The sequence below is a fragment of the Miniopterus natalensis genome, chromosome 13 (genome assembly GCF_054644295.1).
Source record: "Miniopterus natalensis isolate mMinNat1 chromosome 13, mMinNat1.hap1, whole genome shotgun sequence".
NCBI lineage: Eukaryota > Metazoa > Chordata > Mammalia > Chiroptera > Miniopteridae > Miniopterus > Miniopterus natalensis.
In genome coordinates, this window is record NC_142093.1 from 18,310,889 (window position 1) to 18,330,870 (window position 19,982).

The following is a 19,982-nucleotide window of genomic DNA, read 5'->3' on the forward strand; positions in this document are numbered from 1 at the left end:
CTAAACTTCTTTTGTGAATGACTACATTTTCTAACTGGGTGCTAATCTTCTTAAAAATTTAGATTTGCACCCGGCTGGTGTGGCTCAGTGGCTGAGTGTCGGCTCATGAACTAGAAGCTCACTGTTCAATTCTCGGTCAGGGCACATGCACTGGTTGTGGGATCGATCTCTCATCATTGATGTTGCTATCCCTCCCTCCCCCCTCCCTCTAAACTAAGTATATAGTAAAAAAAAAAAAAAAAGACAAAAAAATTTAGACTTGCAAAATCTACCTATGTAGATATGAAATTATTTTAATTCATCATTTGGCAAATAAGTTACCCAATTTGTAATTTCTTTTTTAGTTTTATGGTACTTTTTGTCAAAGAGAATTTCTAAAACTAACATGATTTAATATTTGGCAGTTAAAGTTCCCTTTCTTCTTTTAAAAAAAATGTATCTTTATTGATTTCAGAGAGAGGAAAAGAGGGGAAAGGAGAGGGAGAGATAGAAACATCAATGATGAGAGAATCATTGATCGGCTGCCTCCTGCATGTCCCATACTGGGGATAGAGCCCACAACCCGGGCATGTGCCCTGACCAGGAATCGAACCACGATCTCCTGGATCCTAAGTTGATGCTCAATCGCTGATCCATGCTGGCTGGGCTTCTCTTTAATTTGATTTAATCTTTTTCAAGTTAAAAAAATCCCACTGACATTCTGATTAGATTTCTGAGCAATAGATAGATCAGGAGGCAGTATCTTTAAAATAAGGCCTATTTCCATCCAGAAATATAGGGAGTCCCAAAAATATATACATATTTTAACAGGTGATAGCTCAATTTTGAAAATTAAATGTATTTTAATAAACACTGCCTTTATAATTATTCAAAGTATATGTACACATTTTTTGGGACACCCTATATATGTTCATTTAAACAAAATCTTTTATGTACCTAGTTTTGTAGTTGAATTTATGTAGAGTCTAACAATTCTCTCTTTATTTCTAATTTTTTTGTTCTTGTTGATATTTAAATGGGATTCTTCTCCACTAGATTTTCTAAAGTACTGATTGAAACAAAAGCTGTTAAATTTTGTGTGTGAAATTTGGAGTGTTATAATCATTATACCGAATTCTATTCATTATAATAACTCTTTAGGCAATTCTCTTAGATTTTTGCAAAATGTAATGAAAATAATGACAATTTAATCTTGTTTCCAAAAGTTATATGTTCTATTAATTTTGGTTATTACATTAGCTAGAGCTCTCAGAACAATGTTACATTACACTGGTGACAACTGATGTCCTTGTCTTGTGTTTCACGTTAATGGTGGTTTCTTTGATGTTGAGTATAAAATTAGCTGTTGATTTGAAGGGGGGGGGTGGGGGGGGTGGGGTGTGTGTGTGTGTGTGTGTGTGTGTGTGTGTGTGTGTGTGTGTGTGTGTGTGTCTGCATGCACGCTAAGAAAGTATTTTAATCCTAGTTTGCTAAGGCTTTTTAAAAAAATTAGGAAAGGGTGCTGAATTTATCAACTGCCTTTCAGATTTTACCAACTCACAATGTATTTTTTTCTCCTTTAACCTTTATATGAATATATTCCCTAATATTGAACCATGGTTCACTCCTTGAATTCAGACAATCCAATACATAATTTAGCCTCAAAATGCACTGTGATTTATATGTGCAGATCTGTCTTCCTAATTAATTTTACTCTAGGTTAATACTTGTTTGCCCTTTGAGCACATCCTGAGACTGGCGGGGGGTAGCCAACAGATGCATTTGGGTGGAAAGAGGAACTGTGGCTCAGATTTGAATTTGCTATAGTTAATCCCACATAAAATGAAAGTGAGACCTAACTATACAGAGCTTTAGTTTCTAGATTACTTACCCATTTGGATTTCTTTCCAGTTCATTTAAAAGTGTATGGTCACAGTATTCAAAAACTAAATGCATTTTCCTCTTTCTCCGGAACACCTCAATGAGGTTCACAAGGTTTGGGTGTTTTAATTGCTGCAAAAGAATTGAAACATAAGGCTTGGTGATCTGTTCCTTGTAAGAGTCTCTCCCTGGGTCCCCTAAAATCCTAAGGACAGAAGGTCTTGCCTATCATTCTCTATGCATCTCTTGTGGAGAACTTTATTACAGGTACTTACAAGAGAAACACCCTTAGCAAGAATCATGAAATCTTAAAGTTGCAAGAAAAATTTAAGAATTTGTCTAATGTACCCATAATAGATGGTAACTATATTGAACCTCTCTGGAGATAACAAATAAAGTGTATGACTTAAAATATAAGCACTAAAACAAAAAATACTTGAGCATTTTGTGAAAATTCTAAATATATGAATCATAAAACCACCTGAATAAAAAAAAGAGGAAATGGAATTATTGTGTAAGACTATAAAAATCACCAATACCCATTTAGCTTACATACTGCCGTGGCTTTAATGTAAATGTCAGCTGGATTAAACTCAGCCTGGCCTTTAGTGTTGGCTCTCAGAAATACTAGATCTCAACCTTCAAATCCAATTAAACTGCCCATTCTAGGAGTCCACCCAGTTAGTCTGTTTTCACTTTGTCATTTTCCAGCTCTGTTCTTTGACTTTGTTGTTCTCTCTTATGCTTAGATGGTGTATGTGTTAAAATTCTATTCCCAAACGGAAGCATTTCACAAGGTTTACCATCATAAACCAAAGGAAAAATCCTGATTAAGAAAATCCCACACTGCCCTGCCAGTGTGGCTCAGTGGTTGAATGTCAACCTATGAACCAGGAGGTCACAGTTCGATTCTGGGTCAGGGCACATGCCCGGGTTGCAGGCTTGATCCCCAGTAGGGGGTGTGCAGAAGGCAGCCAATCAATGACTTTCTCATCATTGATGTTTTTTCTCTCTCTCCCTCTCCCTTCCTCTCTCTCTGAAATCAATAAAAACATATTTAAAAAAAGAAAATCCATCGCTAGAGCAGCTATATAATTTATCATCATACTAGGGCAATGAGTATAAGCCAGGGCTGTCCCAGGCAAACTGACATGGTTACCCTGTCTATACCTAGGGTGACCCTATAACTTAGCGTATAAACCATATAAACCAGGACACTTTTGAAAGATGCTAACCAGATGACTCTTGTACTAGACGCGGACATCTGATCACGCCTGCTTATAACTCATCTCCTTGCTCTTTTCCCAGTACAGTGGACAAACCACCTTTGCAAACCCTATACCATTTACTCAGAAAGATATGGAAAAAAAATGAGAACACAGGTTTGTGTATGTAGTAAAGCTCAATAAATATACTGCAGGCCCAGTACAGAGTCCCAAGTACAAGGACTTACCCAGCATCGTCTACCTCAGCTTCTGTAAGCATGGCTTGACCAAAAAAATATCACCTTGCAACAACATGTCTGCTGCTCAGTAGTTTGGGAAAAGGGAATCCATTATACATTAAAAATATTCTCAGAGCACCAAATCAATTTTTTTTCTATGTTTTACTACCTAAAAAGGCAGAAAGGCAAGCCCTGGAGGAAACGGGCCACACAGGTAATCCAGCTGCTTTGTGCCGCAGCAAAAACTATAGAATGGAAATGAAAAAGTGTCTCTACCAGGAGAGTAAGGGATTCCCAGATGTTGTAGCTGGTGCAACGCCCAGGTTCAACCTGGTGAAATCCGTCTTTGGGTAGATAGCAATTTATATCTCCTTTGCCAATTAAATTAACCCAGAAAAAGTGACTTGTCTAAAGTGAAACAGGCAGTAAGAAGGCGGGAAATCAATCAAATTTAAATAACAGGAGTACACGAGGAAGGTAAGGTAGGTATATCCTATAAGGAAACTGTTCAGGGCATACATGGGTGTAACTACCAAAAGCAGGAAAGATGTACCCTCTGAGACCTCATCACCAGAGGCTGAGCTGAGTTGAAACTGGCTACATTTTAACCTTAAAGTTCATTCTCCAACTGGGGAACTGGTAACCTAGGAGGTACTACTACCTGAGCACTAACTTCAGTTGAAGACTTTGGGGGGGGAGGGGGTTTATTAGAAAACAACCACTGCCCAGTTTAGAAACACCCTGTGCCTTGCTTAGCTCTGGGATGGAGCTGGCTGCTGGCTACAAGGTAACAATGAACTGCTTTTCATCATGATGGATGTGTTTTGGAACAATCCGGGTATATCTACTTATAAACAGAACACTAGCTGAGGAAACCTGCTACAGATAATACTTGAAAAGGATAATTAACTATAATCTCCTTTTAAAACTTAATTTCTGGGGATTTCCTTAAAATAGATGACATGTCAAAAGTAAAAGTTGGGCCCGGCTGGGTGGGGCTTAGTGGTTGAGCACTGACCTAGGATCCAGGAGATGGCTCCAGGTCAGGGCACATGCCCAGGTGGCGAGCTTGATCCCCAGTGTGGGGCGTGCAGGGGGCAGCCAATCAATGATTCTCTCATCATTGATGTTTCTCTCTTCCTTTCCCTCTCCCTCTCTCTCTCTGAAATCAATATATATATATATATAAAAAGCTTGCTTTTCCCCGTGACAGCATCTCTCCTAGATCAAACTTTAAAAAAGAAAAAAAGGTAAAAGTCAGTTGTGTGTTCTTGAAATAACAAGTTTTGTTACTCACAAGTGTGATCTGTGAACCAGTGGCTTCTGTGACACTGGGGATTTTGTTGGAAATGCAGAATCTCAGGCTAACCCCACACCTCCCAACTCAGAATCTGCATTTCAACAAGGCCCCCTGGGGATTCCAAAGCACATTAATGTTTGAGAAGTGCTGCCCTCCGACTCAGTTTCCTCTCTGATAAAATAAGGGTGCTGATAAGAAGCATCTCCAAGGTCTCTTATGGTTCTAAAACTGTAAGATGTTTAGGATAGGAAAATGTGATGATTAACTTATGAATCTTACATGTAAATACTATCAGAGGAGAAACAACTTCAACAAAAGCTTTGTGTACGATGTGTATCCACGGGGTAGGCTGGGGTGGTAGTATGTCTAAGACCAGAGAGTGGATCACAGGCAGGACCCATCCATACCAATGCCTACATGCCCAATGGCACAGTCCTATGGGCCTCTCTGTGCCAGAAGATGCTCTTTTATCTGCTGGTTTATGAGAAGGGTGAGGGGGGCTGTGGCAGATGAAGGCCACGGCTGGGGGGAATGAGGGGACTCAGGGCAGTGGAGATTTACCAACCAGAAGGGAAGTACTTCAATATTTTAACAATCTATAGCTGTACTCATAATATCAGCTAAATATCAGAGGCCAAAGTCCAAAGTGATGATTAATTTATTTCCCAAAGTTACTGATACAAAGGAATTTAAGCCCAATGGAAAAATAATCACTTTAAAACTCTGTAATTTTGGCACACATATTTCACCCAATACCATGATATTATAGATACATAAGGTTAACCTACCTTCAACATACGTATTTCTCTTAGTGCTATTTTCTTAATAACAGGATCATCTTCAGATTCCACAAATTTTTTAATAGCTACCACTTGTCCAGATGTTTTGTTTCTGCATTTGAATACAACCCCATAAGACCCTTCTCCAATCTTAGCTAATTTTTCATATTTTTCCATTATAGTAGCAGCGACTTAAATTCCTGTACTGATTAACTTGCAGTACAATGTTGCACCTGGAAAATAGGAAGACTCAGTTTAACCAAGATATCAAGGACAATGTTCTCACAATTTGCTAAGGATACCAAATGTTTATTTCTATTTATTAATTTTAAAATCACTTAAAAATATTGGATGTTATTTTGTTAGCTAAGTTCAGGCCTATGCAGTTTTCCTAGCTACCAAAAAACTTTCATACAGTATATCTTATAATGGGCCTGTGTTGACTTTAGTGGAATTAAAAGCACTTGTGGAGGAACCTCATCCAATCTACTGTTTTCATTATCCTCTAGTAAACGATTAAAATGTGATGCTGTGACATCCAGGTGAGGGAGTATTTCATACTCCTGAATATGGTGTTTATCTTTTCCCTCCTAACCATCTGAATACCGCCGAGGCTAGAACTGAGAACAAGACACGGTACGAAGCGCTATGCTTCCACCTGGTGGAAAGAAGACAAAATGCTGGCTGTTGACAAAGCAGCAATGAAAAACAATAGTCTTTTTAGAGCATTATTTATTGTGCTTAGCTTTTGTGTGTATGAAGGAACAGATCCTTAAATTCTTAGCTCCCAAAGAAAATAAAACTAAAACACAAAAAAGAAGGTGGATTTCTCTAATTCTTCATGTATGCTTTTGTATCCACAGTGATTTCTATGGGAATACTGGGTTTAGTTTTTCTGTCTTGCATCACGCATTTGTGAATTTTGTGGTGACTAGATATGTAAAATAACAAATAAGGCCAGGATAATTACATAAATCAGTCAAAGAATTGAAAATATAAAAATTCTAATTAGTCTTAAAAGTCCCACCTCATTTTACTCAGTAGAACCTTGTTAATATACTCTAATTGTAATAATAACAGGTAGAACTTAATATTGTTCTATGCAAATTACATATAATATCTACAAATATTTCATGAAGTAGGTGTTATTTTTATCCAAGTAGACAGACGAGGAAACTGAGGCACAGTGATATTAGTGTGGAATTAGAACCTAGGCAGTCACATTTCAAAGATCACAATTTTAATCACTATACTATACTGCCTTCTCAGTTAATTCAAAAGAATACACAATTTGAAGAACCACTCTACCCAGGTATTGGTATTAATAAAATGTCAAATAAAGAGGTGACCATTTAAAAATTTCTCATCTTTCAAAGGAGCATCTTTCTTTCTTTTTTACTTCACCAATATTCAGTCTTTCCTATCCACAGATTAGCTCAATGAAGAAAGCAAGCATGGACTCTCACTTGCCACCATAAAAATGCACAACTGGAAAAAGTGTCTACCTGGGTAAATGACTACTACTAACATACAGTGTTACTTTTTTAGTAGATTCTATTCTCCAACATATTAAAGGGAGAAAACTCAAGCATGAACACTCAAGTAACACATGGCAAACCCATCACAGATTATGTTTGGAAAGCTCTATTAATTATGGGGATGTATGGGAAACCCTGAGAAGGCCTAGAGGAAAGCTGAAGCTGAGACAGATTTGAGAACTGAATTTTTAAAAAATTTAAGTATAGTTGGTATGTAATCTTATATTGGTTACTTTAGCTTCAGGTGTACAATATAGTGATTAGACATTTCTATACCTTACAATGTGATCGTCCCACTAAATCTAGTGATCATCTGTCACAATGGAAACTTATTAAAATATTATTGACTAAATTCCTCTTCACTCATCTCCCCAGCCCCCCACTTTTGACAGCCATCCCTTTGGTCCCTGCTTCTTGAATTTTTGTTTTGTTTGCTTGCTTTGTTTTTAGATTCCATTTATAAGAGAAACCATATGGCATTTGTCTTTTCTGCCTGACTTATTTCACTTAGATAATATCCTCTAGATCCATTCATGTTGTTGCAAATGGCAAGATTTCACTATTTTTTATTGCTGCATAATATTCCACTGTGTATATACATCACATTTCCCTTATCCATTTGTCTATCGATAGGCACTTAGGTTGCTTCCACATCTTGGCTACTGTAATTAATACTGCAACAAACACAGGGGTGCATATAGCTATTTGAATTAGTGTTCTCATTTTCTTTGGATAAATACCCAAAGTGGAATTGCTAAGTCATTGTTTGCATGGAAAATAATACAATAATTAATAAAAATACAAGAATAAGTTCTGTCTCTTACAACTGTAAACCTACTTTTGCCCCACCCTCTATTTTTAGTTTTCTGCAGAATCTCCAAACTTTTTCCATAGGGGCTGCACCAGTTTGCAGTCCCACCAACAGTACATGAGAGTTCACTTTTCTTCACATCCTTGCCAACATGTTATTTGTTCACTTTGTGATAAGAACCGTTCTGACTGGTGTGAGGTGGAATCTCATTGTGGTTTTGGTTTGCATTTCCCTGATGATTAGTGCTGTTGAGTGTTTTTTCATAGGTCTGTTGGCCATCTGTATGTCTTCTTTGGGGAAATGTCGTTGCATGTCCTCTGCCCATTTTTTGATCAGATTATTTCTTTGTTGTTGAGTTGTATGAATTTCTCATATATTTTGGAAATCAATCCCGTATTGGTTATATAATTTGTGAATATATTCTCCCAGTTAGTAGGTTGCTTTTTTTTTTTACATAGTCTCATTTGTTTATTTTTAATTTTGTTTCTCTTGTTCGAGGGGACCTGGAGAACTGAATTTTGAATGCACTTCCCAACCCCCACACTGATGTACTGGAAGAGGGTGAAACCCTTATGGCTAGACATGTTTAAGTGCCATGGGGCCCAGATTATTGACCACTAAGCTATGCAGACAGTGGTGATATCTAGAAAGCCAGGCTAAAAAACAGTAAAAAGTACTGAAAAGAGATATCGACAACCACACACTTGTGAAAAGATAGGTTGTAAAACAAAAACCTAACCATAAGAAAAACCCCAGGGAATAAAACCAGAATCCAGAACTGCTATAATACATTATCTAAAATGTCCAGTTTTCAATTAAAAAATTATAATACATGCTAAGGAAAAGGAAAGTGTGACCAATATTCAGGAAAAAAATTAATTAAAATGGATCATGAGTAGATCCAGATGCTGGATTTAGCTGACAAAGACCTCAAAGCAGCAGCTATTATAAATATGTTCAAATAATTAAGGCAGCCTTAGCCGGTTTTACTCAGTGGTGAGAGCGTCAACCCATGGACTGAAGGGTCTTGGGTTCAAGTCTGGTCAAGGGCATGTACCTCGGTTTCAGGCTCGATCCCTGGCCCTGGCTGGGCCACATGCAGGAGGCAACCAACCGATGTGTTTCTCTTACATCAGTTTCTTTTTCTCTCTCTCTTCTCTCTGAAAAGCTTGAAAAGCAAAGGAAAAAATATATCCTCGGGTGAGGATTAAAATAATAATTACAATTTAAATAAAGGACAATATGACAATGACTAAAAATATAGGGTATCTCAATAGAAAAAGTATAAAAAAGAACAAAATGGAAATTTTAGAGTAAAAAAATATATAGCTGAAATGAAAAATCCACTAGATAGACTCAACAGCAGATTTAAGATGGCAGAAGAATCAATGAATCTAAAGATAAATAGAAAACGACCAATATGAAAGAGAAAAAAGACTGAAGATAAACAGAGCCTCAAAAACCCGTGGGTTAAACTAAATAGTACCAACAATAAGATTCCCAGAAAGAGAGGAGAGACAGAGGCAGCAAATATATTTGAAGAAATAATGGCCCCAAACTTTCCAAATTTACTGGAAAATAATCCACAGATTCAAGAAGCTCAATAAATCCCAATGAGGATAAACACAAAGACGTCCACACCTAGATACATCACAGCCAAACTGCTGAAAACCAGAGACAAAGCGAACATCTTGAAAACAGTGAGAGAGACCCATTCACCTAACAGGGAACATCATGCTTAGCGACCGACTCATCAGAAAATCAACAGCAAAAACCCAATAGAACAAAAACTGGTTCTTCAAAAAGATCACAAAATTGGTGAACCTTTAGCTAGACTATGAAAAAAGAGAGAAATAAAAATTATCCAAATCAGGACCACCCTATAGAAGTTAACAAGATGAAAAAAGTCACAATCTGCTCCGCTGTTATTGCTTCCAATGCCACCAAATGCATTTACATTTACGAGGACTGACCCCAAAAAGGGCTGAAAAACCATTCGGTATCTGCTTGTAATACGGAACTGCCCAGAGTACACATTCCTGCTATAAACTTGTCCCGGAGACGGTACCACCGGGTTAGTTAAGAGGCTCGCAGAAAGCCGTAAGCCCGCACAATTCACACCGTTCAAGACGCGCCTTCTGTTTAAGAGCATCGCGCTTCACGCGCACGGATCAGGCAGGAAGGCCCCGCGCAACCCCCGGTGTCCGCGCCCCGAGCCGGCCTCGGCCCTTCTCTCAACGGCGGGCCAGCCTCGGGGCCCCGAGGTCCCCAGGGCGCGGGCGGGCCCCGCCGCCGCCTCCCCGCAGGGCCGCCCCTCCTCCCGCCGCCAGGGAGCCCCGGCCGCTGGGCCGAGGCCCCACCGGTCACCTCAGCCCCCGCCTCGCCCCTCCCGGCCCTCCGAGGCCACCGCAGGGGAGCGGCCCCGTCCTGCCGCCACGCGGCTCCCTCACCCCGCGCCGGCGCCCCTCCCGCCGGGCCCGCCGCCGGGCCCCGCACTTACGGCGCGGACGGGGCGACCGTGTCGCAGCCCCGACCCCGACCCCGACCCCGACCCCGACGCCGAGCGCTCTGCTCAGCCGGCCGCCTGCGCGGCCATTTCCGAGCGGAACTGCCGCGGCGTCTCCCGGGCAACCGGACGCTCGGGCGGCTTCCGGCGCGGTTTCCCGGCACCCGCCGCGGAGGAGCCCGCACGCCCGGCTCCCGTCTCCGGCGGCGCCCTTCCCTCGGCCCCGAGCCCCGGCGCGCGGACGCGGCTGCTCCTCCGAGACGCCGCTGAGGTGCCCGGCGGCGGCGCGCGGGAGGCGCGGCTTTTCCGTTAGGACGGTCGTCGCGCTGAGCCCCGTGCCCGCCGGGCTGCGAAGCGCGGAGACCGAGCGCCGGCGGCGCTGCGCACGCGCCCGGGCCCGTCGGTAACCCCTCCGCGGCCCCGCCTCCGCGCCCGGGCGGCTTCCCCGTGACGGGCCGCCGCGGGCCGCGCGCTCTGCGCCTCAGCGCCCGGCGGGGGCGGGGGGGCTGCGCGAGGAGACGCGGCGGGCGGCGGGGCCCCCTCACGGGCGCCGCACGGAAGGAAGCATTCTTCTGGCCACGCTCCGCCTTCTTGCTCCCGAGACGAACGTCACAACACTGTCTTCAGCGAGCGCACACACACTTTAGCAGTGAAACGCGCCCTCCGCAGACCCGCCCTTCCGAGCCGACTTCCCTTCATGTCTTCAGTTCCCTCCATTGCCCAGAAGAGGCTCCCATCTCCTCCCGTCTTCAGAAAACAAGACCAGAAGCCACCCTTACTCTTCTCCTCCAAGACCAAATGTACTTACTCCCGCCGCACTCAACCTACAGAAGCTCCCGCCTCCCGTCTCCGCGTCACTTCTGCCCGTGTCGCGCTGTGAAGTCCTCAGCGAGGGTGCGAGCGGCCGCCCGACTCGCGAGCCCGCGGCCTCCTTCCCCCCGGGCGGCCGAGCTCTGCGCCCGGCCCGGCCCCGCGGGGGCTCCCGGCCGGCCCGCGGGCGTTGGCGGCGAGCCGCGGCGCCGACGCGCCCCTTCCACCCGCGGCCCGCGGGCCGGCTCTTCCCGGGGCGGAGGCGCCGCCTCCCGCGCCTCTCGGGGCTGGTCCCCGCTCCGCCACGGCCGCGAGCACCGGGAACGCCGCCTTTGCCAGCCTTTCTCCCGTGACGGCAGTGTCTGGATGCACTAAATGTAAAAAAAAAAAAAAGGTCTTTGTAACGAGGGTTAACTAGACTTATTTAATAAGCTTTGGCTGCGAAAGTTAATTTTATGCAAATCCTTGTTTTCGTAACAAAATGCTTTGAACGAGGACAATGCTTTTTAGTAGAGTAAAAAATGAAGACAGGAAGTTAACGTCTCTTGTTGCAGAGACAGTGAAATCAGAATCTGAAGCTCACTTCCCGCTTGGAGAAAATCTAATTCAGAGTAAAACATGCAAGAGTGTACTTCAGAGGGGAGCTGGATACACTGCGTGTATTCTGTGTAATAGTTTCGTGCTAGCTCTACCACCTGCCAGCTACATTTTTAGGCAAGTTGGTGCAACTTTCTGTGCTTGTTTCTTTACCTGTAAAATGGCATTAACAACACCTGCCTCACTGGGCTGTTCTGGGCTTGGGTGGGAAAATCTATGGAAAGCATGTAGAATAGCACCTGACGTACAGAAGCATGCATTGGGTATGTATTGCTACTACATTCCCTTCAGTAAGAGGGTGTGCACCCATTATTCTGGATAGTACACGCTTTCCTCTTCTAGTAATAGTAAAAACAGGTATCTGTCTATCTATCTGTCCTTTATTTCTTGGTCTCTACTGAAATCAGCAACACACCAGCAAGCTGCATGATGCCAACAGGCCCAAACCAACTGATCGCATTCTTCTCAACACCAAGGTCTAAGGAAGTAGCTAACAAAATAGATAACTTGAACTTCAATAAAGATAAAACAGATTGTTTCAAACATTTAAGCAAGTGACTCTCTACCTTTTGAGTGAATAAAAACCCTTAGTCAAAAGTTACTGGGTGGAGACCCCTAATTTGCATTTTTAAGTGTCATTAAAGATGATTTTTTCAGAGGCATGGGACCCTTCGACCGCACTCACAATGATTTAAACTCAATGTTGACCAGTGGTTCTCATGCAGGGCTGTGCATCAGAATTATTTGTACAACTTTATAAAAATACAAGTTGCTGGGCCTCACCTGCGAAGAATGACTCCAGGGGCATTTTCAAAAAGCTCATGGGTAGCATACAACCAGCTGTATAACTTATTTTCTGGAAATATTTGTAAGTGGTTGACAGTTAAATGTGATGGTTAAATTTTTTTTCTATAACTTACAGGACTTAGAAACTTGGAAAACAGTGGCCCCGAAAAAGGACCAGCAACCTTGTCAATAAATGCCAAGAACAGAGTCTTGATTTCTCGAAATTAGTTTCCATGAGTCAGTTTTTCAGCAAGTTGATGATGCTATACTAGTAAAGGTGTGCTTTTGAAACAGTTATTATTCAGTCATTAACGCTAAGATTGGTCGCAATGTATGTGTTTGGGAAAAGTGATAAATGTGTACAACTGATATGATTATTAACATCTGTATGATTTAGAAGTTACCTTTCTAGATAAGAAAACTGTTCTACAACAGGCAGTGGCATTAGCAAGAGTAGAAAGGGTGCTTCATGACCCCCCTGGCCAGTTCTTCCCACCAAAGCTTCCCCACCTTCCTTACCTCCAGAACTGTATCCCCCAATACTCTCCCTTCCTTTCTCTAACCCAGGAGTCAGCAAACTTTTTCTATAAAGGATCAGATGGTAAATATTTTAGGCTCTGTGGGCCATATAGTTTCTTTGCAACCACTCAACTCTGCCATTGCAGTGCCAGAGCAGCCATAGGCAACACATAAGTGAATACCTAGTGTGTTCTAATAAAGCTTTACTTACAAAAACAGGTGGTGAGTAGGATGGGCTGAGGAATATCGTTTGACAACGCCTGCTCTAACCAAAAGACTATGAATGTTTGATTTTCCTAATCAGGAAGCTGAAGATTCTACAAAAGACTTCCTTTTCTCAAATGTGAGAATATTACTCCCTCATGAAATTGAGATGACAGATTAAAAAAAAGATGAGGGACCAGAATGGATACTTAAGAATTTAATGCAGAATATAATTAAAATTTTTTCTCTCAATATATTTTAGGTTTAGTATATATAGATTAAACCAGATAACAAGCTACTATACAACAGCATGTTAAAAAAACATGTTTATTTTACACTATGTACAATCAGGAACATATTTAAAAGCATTATTAATTAAAATAAATGAAGACCATAAATCACAATTTAGTCTGTTCTTAGTGTATACTCCCATTAACATATAAAGACCATATACCAAAAAAGAGCCAAAAGTGTCCATTTTGCTAAAATGTGGTATATACATATTCCATTGGAAAAAAAGCAATCAAAAAATGACTTTAACCAAAACAAAGCCTGTGATGTGTAGTAACCATTATATTGTTTATATGAGGTAGTAACTAAATTATTTTGGCCATGTGTTAATATTCTAAATCAAAAGAACTATGAAAATGATCATAAAATAAGGCCAAAAAAAAGTAAAAATTCCACTAGAAATCTGAACCACTTCACTCTATGGAATGTTACAGTTCTTCAGTGTGATTATATGAAATGTTTCAAGTGGACTCTTTAATAATGCTAACTTATTCTTTGTGCATACTGTAATTCAGACAACTGCAGTGTTACATCACGGTACCGCTATTCTGTGATTCAAAATATTTTCAAAGGTATTGTTTTTAAGCACAGACAAGCAATCTTACAGGATTCTGCTTAATACAAAAAAATAGTTACTACAACAGGTGGTTAATTGGTTTGTTTCACATAGAAAACAATCCAAATACATTTAAAAAAGATGTTGTGGAGCCAAATGCATATTGACAATGTCACAGCTTACTTTTGTGACTTATAACATCACATATCAATACTTTGTGCAAATATAAACACCAGTGTACTTGCATTAAAATTAAAAACAAGATTATAAAATGATTACAGTCTCCATTATAACTTTAAAAGTTACAAGATTTATATTCATATTACTAAATTACATATAATAAAAATACAATAGTGTTAAATGTACTGTTTCATTGCCAGCATCCTTTTGTAATATAGTCACACCCAAGAGTATACTCAAGAATTCTTAAAATATTAACCCCAATTGCATTTTCATCAACATTTACATCTGTACAGATAAGACACTTACTTATACATCTCATAAAAGTACATTATCTACATAAATTCTTAGTGTATGTCTTCAGCAATATGAAGTTTACAGAAAAATACTGCCTATATGTACAAAGATTACATAACAATGAATTAAGCACTTGTGTGGTTCAATATGCTAAATATATCCATACCACTTAAAACAAAAAATTTCCCCATCTTGTCTCATGCCACAATAAATTACAAGTGACTGAAGCCAGGTTACTGCAGCTTTTGTACAGCTTCAAGCATCCATTAATGTTGCAGCGGTAGTGTTCTTTCTTTCTATAGTTAACTGTCAAAGCACAACATTTCTCAGTAACTGTTTTCATGACCCGCCAGGATGTATAAATTGCTATTTGCTGTGGGGTTATCAGTTGGCCTACTTTCCAAAACCACGACCCTAAAAGTAATCAACAAACAAAGACAGATAATAAAAAAGTTATTCTTGAAAACTAATGTTAACAGAAAAACTTTCCATTGTTTCTTCATTGTATGCCTCTATAAATGCTGCTTATTTGATTTGTGAACAGAAATTACTTGTAAATCACTATGATTAAAAAGCCAGTTTTAACTCTGGGAAGTAATTTTGCTACCAACCACCTCCCACATCTATGAGGAATAATTTGGGTAAACTTAATTTGTTAAAATTTCTAAAAACAATTTGTAGTTCAAAAGAAAATAAATCAGAATAAAACTCCAAAATCCTATTTGGCACTAAAATAAAAAAGTTTCTGCTTGTTAGCATAGGGTATTTCCTCTTCTTGTGTTATAAATTATAATTTAGATAGTATGTTTAATACAAAACTATTACTGAGGGATCTATATAGTCCTATTTCTTGGAAGATCAGGCACATTCTCAAAGGCTTTAAAACTCTGACTTGTGAATTTTAATTGTGCGAAAATATAGTGTTGAATATATTATTGTAGAAATTTCAATTCTCTTGAGAAAGAAACCAATTTCGTGCTGGATTCATAAAACACTATGTTTAGTACTATATACTTAATATAGCAGCCCCTTTCATACCTGTCAGATCCAAGCAGTCTGAAAATTCTTGTGCTGTCTGAAATTTCTTGTGTTACCTGTTCAATTAAAATATAAATTTAATTTCTGAAATTAAAGACATAAAATTTTATATGGGCACTTAATTTACTTATAGCTCTATGGAAAAGAAATATTCTTATGACAAAAACAGATCCCTGCATGATGGTGAATTTAGGTGAACATATTGGTACATCAACTTGTTAGGACTGTTTAGGATAAATGTGGCTACTTCTGAATTAATCATAAAATATGAGAGTAGGAAGACCATTTACTTGTTAAATTATAGAACTCAAGGGGAAAATGTAAAAGCAAAGCATCCAGTCTGTTTTATTTATCAGAAACCTTTGCCGCAGCAGTAAGCCACTCGGACCCGGCCCTTCTACTTGAAAGGCTGCAGTGTGTCTGACGAGACAAACTCATGACTTGAGTCTGAATCCCAGTTCTCCCACTTACTAGCTGCGACAAGGTATGTAATTTGTTGGAAACAGTTTTGCCTTCTGCAAAATGGGATAGAAAATATCTACCTTGTGGTGTTCTTATAAGTATTAGTGCTATAACGCCTAGCTAAGAAGTGCTCAATAGATAACTCTCTTTCCCAGTCTCCTGAAATAATATATTCTCAGGGCACATATCCTCCAAGAAGTCCTCAGTGTCACCAGTTGGGGAGTTAAGAATAAGTCTACAGGACAAAGAGAAACCCACTATTTATTGGTTACTGAATGCAAAACATTTCAAGTTATAATGGCAGTAACTTCTCCCCCAAATTTGATAGGCTGATTTTGAAACTAAATTTATTCTATCAGTACCACTACAATTAGTGTGGAAACACCAGTGATTCTTAACTCTGTATCCCAGCACACCTGAAGGATATAGGATATAACATGTTCACTTCAGCAATAGTGGCTCATCATGCCTGATAGTCAAGGTATTTTGGGGTTTGCCTATTAGGGATTGTATTCAGTAAGGGTACCTGTGTAATCTGAAAAAGCCTGTCAGGTGACTTTTTGGAACAAACTCTCTCTTTTTAAAAGCCACTCTCCTGTATTCCTGCCTATGATGCCTTTCTCTCTCTGCCTAGTGTTATCAGCTGTTGACTATCCTTGCCTCCCTGTTCGATTCCCTCAGGGGATTTTTAAACATCTTCCTGAGAAGTGACCCTCCTGTGGGAATTAGGCTAGATACATATTAGCAGCAACCTTTCTTGAATATTTATTATAGGGCAGGCATTATGTCAAGCACACTACATGCTTCCTTTCACTTAATCTTTTTTTTTAATTAAACAAATTTTCAATTACACTTGACATTCAATATTATTTTATATAAGTTTCAGGTGTACAGCTTTCCTTTAATCTTAACAAACCTATGAAGTTAGCACTATTTTGTTATCCTCAATTCACAGATGAAAAAATATAAACAGAGAAAGTTAAGTGATATGCCATGGTCACAGTAACTAAAGTGCAGAGTTGAGACTTGGGCTTAGGTGTCTTGACCCTGGGAACCAGGCCCACGGCCACTGGGTTAGATTGTTTATTTTGTTGGAAGATATGCTCTGAGCTTAATAAATGGCAGTTTAGGACATAAATGGGCTATTTTCTTGCTTGAGGCACCTAAGGTTCTCCTTTCCTTCTAATGTTCAAGTAAAAGTGATCCTGCTGAGACTGGCTTGCAGGTACTGGAAGAATTTTTGATGGTTTCACTTGCCTACAATATTCCAGGCAAGTACCACGTCTTGCTCATGCTTATAACCCCAGCACTCTGGTGTAAATGCTGAACTGCACTGAGTATGTCACATGACGTGGAGTTCAAATTATTCCTGGAGCTAAATTAAGGCAGGAAGGACTCAAAACTATACAGCTAAAGGCCAATAAGAGAGAAGGAAAAAGGGCAAAGAATCTTATGTCAAGTGAACAAGGGTAACAGAAATAGGAGGCAAGGCAGCTTCAGGAAATGCAGAACCTTCTGCTAGAGCCTTCACGGGTCATTATTTCTGCAATACAGAGTAGAAGGTGCCAGGGACAGAGCGCGCCAGCATCAGCACTCCTGTCCCAGGTGATGGTCTGGGAGAGTTGAGAGAACCATAGCTGGCTCACTTTCAGCAGTATTAGGAAGTTCTTGTTCTGAATAGAAGGGTTATCTGGAAGCATATAAAATAGGCACTTAACACTGAGTGAATGAGGACAGAGGGGTGGCTATAAAGTATTAATTTTATCACTGGACTGAATATAGTAAATATTAATAAAGTTAGCAAATCAAGTATTCCTTGTATCAATTAGAAATTTTCTAAAGTTAAATAAAACTGTTGTATAATCTGATAATGTTTCATGACTATTTAGTGAATCTAATTTTTCAGATGACTTACCTCATTAGATCTAAAACTTCTACCTTGCATTCCATGTTTCCAGAAAGCCAGCACACTGTCTTGTAGGCAAACTAGCAGGCAAGAACAGCTCAGTTACTGTTAATAGCACAAAAGTTCAACTGATAAGCATCATTTCATCCCTCTCTGACTTGCACAGCAATATTTTAATTAATAACTAATGTTGGTCATTCCATACTTATATGGCATCTTTATCTTTGAAATAAAAAATACTTCATAGAATGTATTCATCTTTTTGGCAAGAAAGAAGAAAATTCACTGAAAATATTTGTTAAAGAAATTTTTTCTATGTGTTTTTAAGTATGGATTACATTTTAACATTCTGAGAAGATGTCTCTTAAAACTGACTTCTTATTATCATCAGCATTTTCTTGCTGGGAGAGAGATGTTCTAGTTGGAGGAGAGAGTAAAAACAGAACCAGGAAGAAGACAAATGAAGTATCTGTCCTTGTTCCTACCTTCTGCCAACATATACACATGCAAATATCTTTATTTTACTGATAAAGGACACCTGAGAAATTGTGCAGTTAAACACTGAATTAACTGTCATTCATTCATTTTCCCTAGCACTATCTCACATATGATTTCACCTTCTTTTTCCTAAATGTAATCATTTTAGAATACTAATTTTGTAAGAAATCCCTTTTCAGAAAAAAAACTCTTGTCAAACAAAATGTAAGAATGGCAAGAAGGAAATTCCATATGCTACTTAAAACTTTCCTGATCAGCAGATACAAGCCAAAAATAAAAATAGAGTACTGTACACTAAGTACTAAATTTTAAAGTACTTATAGGGAAACTACAGGAATCTAGAGGAAGAGGAAATTTATAACTTCATGAAAAATAATTATTTCTCTTGAAAGTACAAAATCTGTAAAGAAGGTAACATTATTTAGATTGTATCACAGATATTAAGCTATTTTAGAGAATACGTAAAAGTGAAGACTGTCATTTACCTCATACCCATTATATCCTATATTTAAAAAAAGGATTCCTTAGTAATATATTTTTATAATTTTGGATAGTTATCAAATAAATTATTTTAAGCAGTTCATAATGCAATCGAACAAGAGATACAAAACTATGACTTGCCTATTGATTCAATCTGGAAATCAAAGGTGAGTTCTGATGATAATTTTCTGCTAGATTTTAATCTTCCTTGGAGATTTACTATTTTTATACAACCTAGAAAGAGAAAAAAGTTCACTCAGAAACTACAATAAGAGAAATCTTATTAAAATAAGAGGCATGCAAATAAAAACTTACAGTCCAAGCAGACAAGAATGGTATCTCTCTCCAGTTGGGTTACGTGAGTAACACTTGTCTGTGGAGTATCTGTAACACAAACAAACTCAATAAACTTACAGAAAAAAGTAATTACTAGAATATAGGACATTAAAAAAAGAGTTCTGAACATCACTGAATTTGAAATGGATATCAATTTTTAGCTACACATATGCAGTAGTAGAGGAGTACTGACTATAGTCATTCCTATTGCTGATGTAATTAGCATATGTGAAATTATTCATATGTAATTATTCATATGTGAAATTAGTAGTCTAATCTTCTACATTATTGTTAAAACTAATTTCTGATTTTAAGCTCAGGAGGCCAGGGATTATGCCTTGCATATCATTATATGGCAGTGCCTAGCACATGTAGTGAGTATTTATTGAATGAATGAGTAGCACAAATTAGAGTACAAATGAGTTTAAAAAAACTGAAGTACTTTGAAAAGTATAAAGTACTACCAAAATGCAAACAGGCATTATTTTAAATTTGGTGATTTATCAAAGTTCTTACAAACTGACAATGTTCAAATGACTTGATTTTCCATGAAGTGAAAAGGAGACTACCCCAAGCTGTGTATGAACACCGACACTGAAATTGCTGAGTTACAGTACAGCCTTTCTTTCTGATCTTACATTGCCTGGAGAATGGGTCTGATCTAATCTACCCTGCTTTTCTTCTACTTCGGATAATATTTAGAACCTTAGGAGAGCCAAGGACTGCTGCATTTCAGACTTTCACATATATGCAGACCTGGTTCTTCTGTGACTAACCAGAGTTG

The 19,982-nt window shown here is 39.3% G+C and overlaps 2 protein-coding genes across 7 annotated transcripts in view; both read right to left on the reverse strand.

Annotated features, from left to right (window-relative positions):
* Positions 1 to 10,338, reverse strand: part of CDKL4 (cyclin dependent kinase like 4) — a 31,270-nt gene extending 20,932 nt beyond the window's left edge. Inside the window, exons 1-3 of one of the 3 annotated variants that reach the window (XM_087823499.1) lie at positions 10,233 to 10,338; positions 5,393 to 5,616; positions 1,871 to 1,992 (exon numbers count right to left, since the gene is read on the reverse strand). In XM_087823499.1, the coding sequence (XP_087679625.1) occupies positions 1,871 to 1,992; positions 5,393 to 5,560 (290 nt within the window). In that variant the 5' untranslated portion in view covers positions 5,561 to 5,616; positions 10,233 to 10,338. Of the gene's footprint in view, positions 1 to 1,870; positions 1,993 to 5,392; positions 5,617 to 8,789; positions 9,898 to 10,232 lie in introns of those variants that run through there. The other 2 variants (XM_087823497.1, XM_087823498.1) reach the window with 2 other exon arrangements.
* A 3,020-nt stretch (positions 10,339 to 13,358) lies between these two features.
* The window catches only part of MAP4K3 (mitogen-activated protein kinase kinase kinase kinase 3), a 123,553-nt gene continuing 116,929 nt past the window's right edge, over positions 13,359 to 19,982 (reverse strand). For all 4 annotated transcript variants that reach the window (XM_087823500.1, XM_087823501.1, XM_087823503.1 and 1 more), the window contains 5 exons: positions 19,178 to 19,246; positions 19,004 to 19,096; positions 17,894 to 17,964; positions 15,517 to 15,572; positions 13,359 to 14,892 (listed from right to left, as the gene is read on the reverse strand). In XM_087823500.1, the coding sequence (XP_087679626.1) occupies positions 14,805 to 14,892; positions 15,517 to 15,572; positions 17,894 to 17,964; positions 19,004 to 19,096; positions 19,178 to 19,246 (377 nt within the window). In that variant the 3' untranslated portion in view covers positions 13,359 to 14,804. The remainder of the gene's footprint in view (positions 14,893 to 15,516; positions 15,573 to 17,893; positions 17,965 to 19,003; positions 19,097 to 19,177; positions 19,247 to 19,982) is intronic.